Consider the following 10,323-nt stretch of genomic DNA (forward strand, 5'->3'; position numbering starts at 1 on the left):
AATTCATTATTTACTCACCCTCATGTCGTTCCAAACCTGTATAAGCTTCTTTCTTATGTTGAAAATAGAAGATATTTTGAAGAATGCTGGTAATCAAACAGTTGATGGTCCCTATTGACTTCCATAGTAGAGAGAGTGCGTTGAGCCAGTTTTTACTTGCGTGTGTTTAAAGTGAGCATGTGACAGTTCAACTTAAATATGTACATACATTTCAGGATGTGGTGCATCCTCGGGAATAATCACTTTGGATCTAAAAGTGCTTTCAAAATATGTGACCCTGGACCACAAAACCAGCCATAAGGGTCAATTTTTCGAAATAGAGATTTGTGCAGCATCTGAAAACTGGATAAACAAGCTTTCCATTGATGTATTGTTTGTTAGGATCGGACAATATTTGGCCGAGATACAACTATTTGCAAATCTGGAATCGCCTTTAAAGTTGTCCAAATGAAGTCCATAGCAATGCATATTACTAATCAAAATGTTAGTTTTAATATATTTAGAGTAGGACATTTACAAAATATCTTCATGGAACATGATCTTTACTTAATATCCTAATGATTTTTGGCATAAAAGAGAAATCGATACTTTTAACCCATACAATGTATTATTGGCTTTTGCTCCAAATATACCCCAGCGACTTAAGACTGCTTTTGTGCTCCAGGGTCACATATGGCTTATGGCTATGGCAAAAAAGTTGTCTCTTGGCTCAACTTGCCCCAGTGAGGGGTAAATTGAGCCTAGGGAGAGGGTAAGTTGAGCCACATGGAGTTACACTGTGCCACTGATTGTGCTGAAGTAAACATTTAGTAAACAGCAAGTTTACATTTTCAACACAAAGATAAATTCAATAAAAATGGTTCTTAAAATCTATATGTGAGCCATGTTATGGACTGACTATCCATCCAGGGTTTTTCTCCACTTGTGGCTCAAGATGCCGGGTTAGGATCAAGCTCCATGCGAGCCTAATAAGGACAAAGAGGTTTGGATAATAATGGATGGATGGTTGGCTTCTTAATAGTTTCATTAAAAGATAGTTCATAACTTTGAAGGCATTTTAATTATTTAAAATTTCAGAACAAAATAAAGTTCAAACTGAATAATTAAAAGCTTAATACGCAACGTCCCACTTATAAATGTTGCAGGGAAATACAATTTCATTAAAACTTCAATGCCAATTTTCATAAACAAGGCATGTTTAAAATTTTCAGAACAAAATCAAATTCAAAACAAAGAACAAAATCAAGAGTGTTTGGTCTAAAAATAATGAAATATAATGTAAAATTACAGTAAAACAATACTTTATAATAATAAGTAGGAGTGAGCCTCTGGCAACTTGGTGAGCAACTTACCACAGGACCTTTGGCTCATATTTCAAAAGATTTGTATCATTCAGCAGTTTAGAGCTAACATCATGCTAACAGTATAGCCTGATATTATAATTTCCTAAAGCCCATCACATGTGATATTTTTAAGAAGCATGAGTCCTTGAATATAAAAAATCACTTTGAACAGCAAAAAAAAATAAAAAATTTAGTTACCAGTTATTCGATGTTACACTCTTTATCACAGTGTGAGTAAAATGGATAACTCTTTATATATGTGTGGTCATATCACCAATTTTGTTTAAGGTTGTCTAGAAATAAGGAGTGGTACAACTTTTTTTTTTTCTCTTTTTCTTTTTTTTTAAGAAATACCTTACACATGTTTGGAATGACTCGAGGGTAAGTAAAGGATGACACGCACACACACACACACACACACACAAACACACATATATATATATATATAATAATTAATTCTGCTTCTGTGCAGGTGTTCTTACCTTGACGCTGTCACTCATTCAGTGGAGAAATTAGCTGAAATGTGGAGAATGGAACATCACTCAATCCAGCAGATGACTTTAAATATTATGTTCCTAATGTTCACAAATTATTGTTTTTGGACTTCACATCATGTTAATAAATGTTCTTCAATATTGCTTTGTGAAGTATTATCATAAACATCATCTTATTTGAAGAACAAGGTGAATTTACTTTAAATTGCATTATATTTTGATATACAAGTTTATAGTATAAGTTCCATACATATTTAAAGTGTCATGTAAAACATTACATTAACTGTTTGAAAATGTTTAGTAGTTTAGTAGTTGGATAATTCAACAACCAATGACAGACAAAGAGGAATCATCTGAAAGGTAAATGTAGACCTATTCTATGACAAGCATGTGAATGTTGCATCAACACTACGAATTAACATTGAATTACTTAACTCAGCTAGTCTATAGATTCTGAAATGTACATCTAACTCATGAATTATTGCATAATAGCCCCATGATTTATTGAGGAGAGGAGATGAGGAGATGACATGTGACATATACGGTGGTCAGTATTTAAGGTTCGATGGATGTAGTACTGATAACGTCTCTGGTTGGACTTGTGCCTTACAGTCCATTTGCTTGTTTGTAAATGAATGCAAACACAGTATCAAAAACATCCTAAAGAGAGACAGGTCATCTTCCTTAAGCCCACTATAGACCCACAAGGACAAAAGAGTTTCTTTCTCTTTTCTCCAAAAAACGTCTCTAAGTAACAGTATCTGTCAGGTGGTCACAGAGAAAAAGCACACAAAGATGAATAATCCACAGAAACAGACTTCAATACAAATATTACTCAGGAAACCGAATAAACACACCTTAACATTGATGGGGACAGGGTAAGGGAACTGTTTGAAACTTGAGTTTCAAACAGAACCAGATAAAAAGTGTCCCAAAACTGAGAAGCACAAGCATGCATGGCAAGTTAAAAAAGTATGAAACACCAATTGTGAAATGTAAAATGCTAATTGTTTAAATTTACACACTTTTCTGATGGGTGCATATTCTAATGAAGCCATTATTCTGCAGAAATTCTAGATTAACTATACTGATGGGCAAAGACACCAATATGTTAAGGTTCTTTATTTGTCACATACATAATATACATGTGATGCAATGTAGTGAAATGGTTTTCTTGTAGTTTCTCGTCCCACAATGCAACAATACTAACAACAAGCTAAAAGCAAATAAACCAATAATACAAACATTAATACAGAGAAAAATGATCTTTGTCTGTTAAAAATTCTACAGACTAATCAAATGTCCTCATTCAATAGTCTGATTGCCCGAGGATAACGACTCCTTCTCAGTCTCTCTGACAGTAAACTGTGTCCAGGATGATGAAATTCTCTAATAATTCTTTTAGTCCTGGGGCCCGTTCTTCGTACGTCGCTAACTCAGTTAGCAGGATTTGATTGTTGACGATTTGGCATGATCTTGGATTGTTTGGTTCTTCGAAGCTAATCCCGGAGTTGCTGTCATAGCAACAGGTCTGTAAGCTTAAACCTGCTCGGGTTTTGTGTCCAAAATAATGGTCCCTATGAGTAGACTCTACACAGTTCCAGTATAAAAAGTCCTTAACACTTTTTGGGAAACCTTAAATCCGACGTAAATGACAGATCTGCTGATTTGCCCTTGTTACCAGGTGATGTATTATGCATTTTCCAGGAATAGTCTTCTGTAAGATATACCCAAGATATTTAAAACTACTCGCCTTTTCAACTGCAGACGCATCGATCATCAAAGGGCTGTAATTCCTCACTTGATTCCTCCCATAGTCCCAACGATCATCTCCACAGTCAGAAAGAGATTATTCATGCGACACCATGTGGAGAGAGCATCCACTTCCTCAAGTTAGGCCTTTGCATCGTTTTTACTAATGAGGCCTACCAACAGTGTCATCAACAATCTTCACCAGTTTGCTAGAATTGCGCTTAGCCAAGCAGTTGCTGGCATAGAGGAAGTAAAGCAAAGGACTGAGGACAAAGCCCTGAGGGGCTCCAATTAAAATAGTATTATAATCTGTTACAGTCGCTTCATATTCTTTTGACTTTCGGCAAAAGTGTGCTTCACACAAATAAAGACAAAGAGAGATTGGCAAAAACAGAAACGAGGAAGTAAAATACGAAAATTAGTTTTAGAGAAATACACAAATGATGTGATGCTGAATGACAGATAAGAGCAAATATAGAATAATCGCATATCTGAATCTGCAGACAGAAACATCAGACACCGGGCAGAAATACATGACCTCTGAAGGTAGAACAATTCACAGGTTCATTCTTCAACCACAGCTAAGGCTGTAAGACGTTAAAATTGTCTAATTGATTGTGCATCATGTTATTCTGATAAAATGTTTATTATTATTGATAATACCACTACGATCAAGTTTGATTAAATGTGTTTTTCAATGTGTTTCTTTCTCAGAAATGGACCAAACTCTATATTTCATTCTTCTTTTCATTGGTGAGTGTGTTTGTGGTTTTATTTATGAATACATGTTTCATTAGGTTTGATCCTTTTATGAAAAGCATTAAAGCAAACCCTCTCTTTCACAGCTCTCTGCTCCGTATCTGAATGTGTTCAGCGTCAGTATCACTTTATAAATGAGGGGAAGACCTGGACTGAAGCTCAGAGATACTGCAGAGAGAAATACACAGATCTGGCCACCGTTGACAACATGAACGACATGAACGAGCTGAACAAGTATGCTGCACGTGTCTGGATTGGGCTGCAGAGGGCGAGTTGTGATAAATGGCAGTGGTCTTCAGGTGAACATGCGCTCTATCTGAACTGGGCTACTGGACAACCAGATTGCAATGATGAATGTGCTTTTATGAGAAGTGGACAATGGCATGAAGGGCAATGTAGTGACAACTGGTCTTTCATCTGCTACAATGGTAAGTGTAAACACTTAAAGGGGTCATGGTATGAGAAATCAAATTTGCCTTGATTTGACATATATGAGGTCTTTGTGCTTTTAAAATATCCTGCAAGTTCCAAAATGTTCTCCATGTTATAGACAAGGCATTTATTTAACCAAGCTTTAAACACGGCTCATTTGGATATTGTGGGATTTGTGACTTCACAAGGAAAATATTATTTGCATATGACAAATTGCATATGACATCAACAAATAGTTATACACCATAGGTCCCGCCCCCTGGCGTTCAGTAACTTAATGGCTGATGCTTTATTCACACTACCAGCAACATGCAGCGACAAAGCGACAAAATCACATTTGTGTCAATAGAGAGTTGGCGATTTCCGGCGACACAAGCAACAGTGACCGCTGGCGACAGGATGTAGTTGAGATATGCAAAATCACTTTATGCAAAAGAAGAGCTAATACGCTAGATACTAATCATGCAGTGTGAATTATCAAAGACGCGATCTGAGGGAATCGCAGATGTGTCGCCGACGCCCCGGCAACCGGTGAAAGCCGATCTGGTGATCCACAGCGAGAAGCTGATGTATTTCCTCAGCGACCAGCACAGATCAGCTCTAGGCATGACGAAGCGGATATCATCCTCTTTTGGAAGACCAAACAAAGTAGTTTCGCTTTCACAACGAAGCACACAGCGTCTTCACGACATTATGGCGGCAACAATACTACAGCGAGAATAAAAGTTACGCCTTCTTTCTTTGCGTGAACATTTGGGTGGCGTTATGCAAATCTTCCCACATAGTGACGTAGATATGTGGGGGCGTGTTAGAACGAGCCGTTTTAGGTAGGCGTGGCTGACTCTTAACTTTTATAAAGAATATCTCTTTGGATTTGAGACTTTAGTGTTTGCAACTTTACAGATCTTCTTTATGCACCAAGAGCTTGTAACACTCCAAAGAGAAAGGACAAATTGAAATCGCATCATATGACCCCTTTAATCTAATGTGTTGTAGCCAAGCTAGTTAGTGACGTGTTCATTTCAGAAATGTGTTTTTCTTCATTTTAAACGCAGACTGTTCCGTTTTTTTTTGTATTTTTGTATTTTTTTGTGAAATGCTCTAGACTAAGTGTCTTTCTCATTCTGCACCAACACGAATGTGTGAGTGCATTGCGTGTTTCAGATGATACAAAAAAACACTTTTTATATTTAAGAAAATATGTTCATTGCTGCAACAAGATTTATGTATAGGATAAGTAATGGTTCCCTGCATTATTACAGGAAAACGTCTTGCAATTACAGTACCGAGCCGCTGCAATGGAGCAACTTTTCACTGTGCTTTTAAATTAAATATGAAATATGAAAGTAACAAAAGCTTGTACAATACATTTTAAGGGGCATAATTAAGTGTGAAAATAACTTAAAGGGGTCATATGATGCTTTTTTAAAGATCATTATTTTGTGTATTTGGTGTAACGAAATGTCTATTTGCTAAATGAAGCCAGCTAACATGATTCATATGCGTTTGGTTTTTATAGAAATATTAAGTTTTGAAAATAGAATGACTTATATAACTAAAATGATTCGCCAGTAGGTGGCAGAATCGTTCAAACGTCTGATTCATTCAGGAACAAAACACTGCACCGTATTTGCTTGGAGATGCGCAGTGGCTCAGCTGCGACTTTGTTTGTAACTATTTTCTTTGACGAAATAGAGCAAAAATAGTGTTCCTAAAATATAAGTCACTTAATATTAAAGGCGCAATAGGAGATCTTGGAAAATGCTAACTTTAGCCTGATAGCACTGAAAGCGAACGTCCCACCCTCCCTCCAATCGCCGTCCAAAGCCACGCCCCCTGAATGCATATGCTCACTCACAGACCAGAGTACCAGAGACAACATTACTACAATAGGCTACATCAGGTTCCCAATTCCAGCCCATGTTCCGAAGTGAAGTAAACCCCTGCTGAGGGGAGTAGGGAGCAGTGAACACGGTGTAGGGATTATATCGATTGGAACACAGTTCATAGCTCACTTCTAATGAGTTGGTTATCTGAATCGGGTGTGTTAACTAAGCGAGACATTCAAAATATGCAGAGCGTGGGGCGTGAGGACTGGATTAAATTGCTGGGCTACATCATGTCATTCACCGGTGAGAAAACTTTAAAAGTACTACAATACCAGGAAGGAAGATTGGGTTGTTGATGTTTGCCTGCCATCCTCGCGCTGTCTGCACAGCGTGCGTAAACGCGCTGATGACGTGTCCTGTCTGCACGAACCGGGTGCGCAGAGGTATGCTAAACATACGTTGACAGGCAGGTAGGAAAGCTTATTAAAACGCTCGGACCGAGCGTTTTGATTGGACGAACATTTCTTGGTCCTATGCCTTCCACAGAATATATAAATACAGATGAATACATTTAGACCACTTAACTTAATGATTGCTATCGGGATGTGAAGAGACTTTCAACCAGCATAACAAAAAATGTTTCTGAAGACAATCACCTATTGCACCTTTAACTTCTTGTTTACTGAACTGTATAAAATCAGTATCACATTTGCAAACTCTCTTTGTAATTATTAAAAAGCTGTCATTTGTCTCAGTTCATTGCGATCGCACAAACTTTTGTTATAATCAGTGAAGCTCTACACTGCACAATGAATCTTATTTATATTGTGTCTATTTGTTATAATGAGGACAACTCAGCAGCACTGAACAAAAACTGTTTTGTACCTTAACGCAGCTTTATCCATATCAAATTATCTGTTATCGCAGCTGTTAAAGTAAGATGTTCAGATTTTCTGGAAAAATCACTGTTCATCCTAGATAATTTACCTGAAGCAGGCTGCTTTCACATTTCCATTGGCTACAGTCTTAAGGTATGGCCAATCACAAAAGACGGCTTTGCATAGCTTACCATAGACCCCGCCCCCATTTCCAAAAATGAAAGAAAGCATTGGTATTGGACTTGTTCTGCAGAAAGTAGCATCAGTGCATCCCAATTAACATAAGTGAACCTTTAGGAACATATTAAAATAATAACATAAAAAAAAAAAAATTCCATGTCATGACCCCTTTAAAGTAGCGGTTCTTAATCCTGGTCCCCCTGACACCCTGATATGCATATTGTGCATGTCTCTCTTGTTTGACACACCTGATTCAAATCACTGTAAGAGAGCTCCATGAATGAACTGTGTTCCGATTGATATGGTCCCTACACAGTGCTCACTGCTCTTTACTGCCTGCACAGAGGAAATCGGCTGAAGTTTACTTTACTTAAAAAACATGGATTTAAGCTACACCACTGCCTGCAGCATCATCACACACACAGACAAAACTTGCTACAAAAGTGTAAAGCGTTATTTAACTGTAATTATGAAATTTGCATAGTCGTCACGTCTCACGCACTTCATTGCTCTCTGAATGGAACATATATGCTCCTTTCAAACTGGAATCATGGCGGAATATCCTGTTATGTCCACTCTGCAGGGTACTTACGGTCGAATGGAACAAACCTCTGAAGTAATGAGAGAAACACACAAAATGTGCAAAGCGGGGGTCACGAGGAACAGGAAGAACAGTTGCTTTAATACCACAGGCATTTCTGATGCTTTCACCGCTGTTCCTATTCACATCCAAACTATAAAGCAGGGCAAGAATAATAAACTAATTGATTTATTTTTGTTTTTCTTAAAGCGAACACAGGACTCATCTTTGTCAATCAGGCAATGAATTGGGGAGACGCTCAGAGTTACTGCAGACAGAATCACACTGATCTGGTCAGTGTAAGAAACCAGAATGAGAATCAACAGGTTGAGAAGATCATTAAAGATAATAACTCATCTGGATCACATGTCTGGATCGGTCTATTCAGAGTCAGAGACTCATGGCAGTGGTCAGATCAGAGTGACTCATCATTCAGATACTGGGACACTGGTGAACCTAATAATGCTAAAGGTGATGAAAACTGTGTAGCCGCCAATCAGAATGCTCAGGGAAAGTGGATTGATGTCCTTTGCAATCGTCAATATTCTTTTGTGTGTCATGAAGGTGAGTAGATCCTCACAAAACACACACAATCCATCATCACCTCCAGATCTCGAAACTTACAAACTCAACTTCATCTGCAGCAGATATTAAGAGTGGAGGACACACAAATGTTTGTGTTTACTTGCATTTACTGTTTCCCTTCTTCATTATATGGCTGGTTTACTTTTATGTTTATTTGCCCTTTAATTTCTGTGTCAAGCTGCTTATTGAGTTTTAAAAGTGGCTCACAATATGCTCTTAACACCAGTGTTTAATGTTCTTTAGGAGTGTAATTTACTAATATAGGGTGACCACACATACTCTTTTTCCCAAACATGTCCTCTTTTTGGACTTAAAAAAATGCATCTCCGGGAAAATCTCCGGACTGTTTTCTTAATCCCACTCCTGCTGAATTTCTGACCATTACCGCCCGTTACCGCGAACGTTCTAATATTGCATATAATTTTCGTGTATCAGGGAGCTGCTATCAATATGCAGAGTATTTAAATCTCTTTTGAATGAATAATAATCACTTTAACTTTTGATATCACAAACACACACACTTTGTGTACATGGAGCACATCTTACAAGATCAGATATTTATGTTATGACTTCTCTCAGAGGGACTGGCATCCTAATGTACATGACAATGTTTATGGATTTGGTCTTGGCGGAATAGATCTGCTACGCTGCTACTGCCAATACATCAAAAACATGCTGCTATGAGCATGTAAGAAATACTGCTGCTGCTGCACATATAAGAAATATGAATAACCCCCATAGCATACATGATCACCCTGTAGCAGATCTATACAGGTGGAGCTGGGGAAGGTGGAGGGTTTCTGAAGTGCGCTGCAACTGCTACCACAAGCATTAGCCAAGTATTTGAATGTTGAGCAGCGAGCTCATTGGCTACCGATACAGGAGAGAACCAATCGGCTGTGACGTGATAATGATGTCATTATGTCATATTGAGTTAGATCTACCAGACTGTGCCAGCTAGAGTTTCAGGCCAGAACTTTGTATTTGTCAATGAGCTCAGGATCTGTTGAGCAGCAAATCCTCCAGCATGGTCTTGTCAGTTATCTCTAGAGTTGGGGTACTCGGACTCTTACTCGGACTCAAGTCCAGTCTCGAGTACAGTTTTTTAAAGAACTCTGACTTGTCACATACTCGGATGCATTTTTACTCGGACTTGACACGGACTCGAGCCTTTCGGACTCGGAAAATATGTCAGAGTCCAACCGAGTCCAGGGACACTTGACGGAAATGTCACTGACTCAAAGCATTATCACGAAAGTGATATTCAGTATTTGCATGTGTTTTTAAGTCTTGTCCAGTACTTGAAAGTCGACGGGTTTCTGTGCTCACACATCGAAAGCGTGCTCACAAAATAATGCGCCTCTCAGTCAGCGTGCGAATGCAGAGTTCTCTTTCTCTTAAGTTATGTCAAAATGCCCGTCTTGGAGACTATTCATGTAAATGCAGTCGGTTTTGTCTTAAGTGAACTTGAACAGTTGGGAGAAATACAGA

General features: G+C 38.2%; 1 protein-coding gene across 1 annotated transcript in view; it reads left to right on the plus strand.

Annotated features, from left to right (window-relative positions):
* Positions 1–4,305: 4,305 nt before the first annotated feature.
* The window catches only part of LOC107751529 (C-type mannose receptor 2-like), a 27,752-nt gene continuing 21,734 nt past the window's right edge, over positions 4,306–10,323 (plus strand). The window contains exons 1-3 of the mRNA XM_016567269.1: positions 4,306–4,342; positions 4,435–4,776; positions 8,458–8,697. Of these exons, the coding sequence (XP_016422755.1) occupies positions 4,306–4,342; positions 4,435–4,776; positions 8,458–8,697 (619 nt within the window). The remainder of the gene's footprint in view (positions 4,343–4,434; positions 4,777–8,457; positions 8,698–10,323) is intronic.

Source organism: Sinocyclocheilus rhinocerous, unplaced genomic scaffold (genome assembly GCF_001515625.1).
Source record: "Sinocyclocheilus rhinocerous isolate Xijiao unplaced genomic scaffold, SAMN03320098_v1.1 scaffold2696, whole genome shotgun sequence".
Taxonomy (NCBI): domain Eukaryota; kingdom Metazoa; phylum Chordata; class Actinopteri; order Cypriniformes; family Cyprinidae; genus Sinocyclocheilus; species Sinocyclocheilus rhinocerous.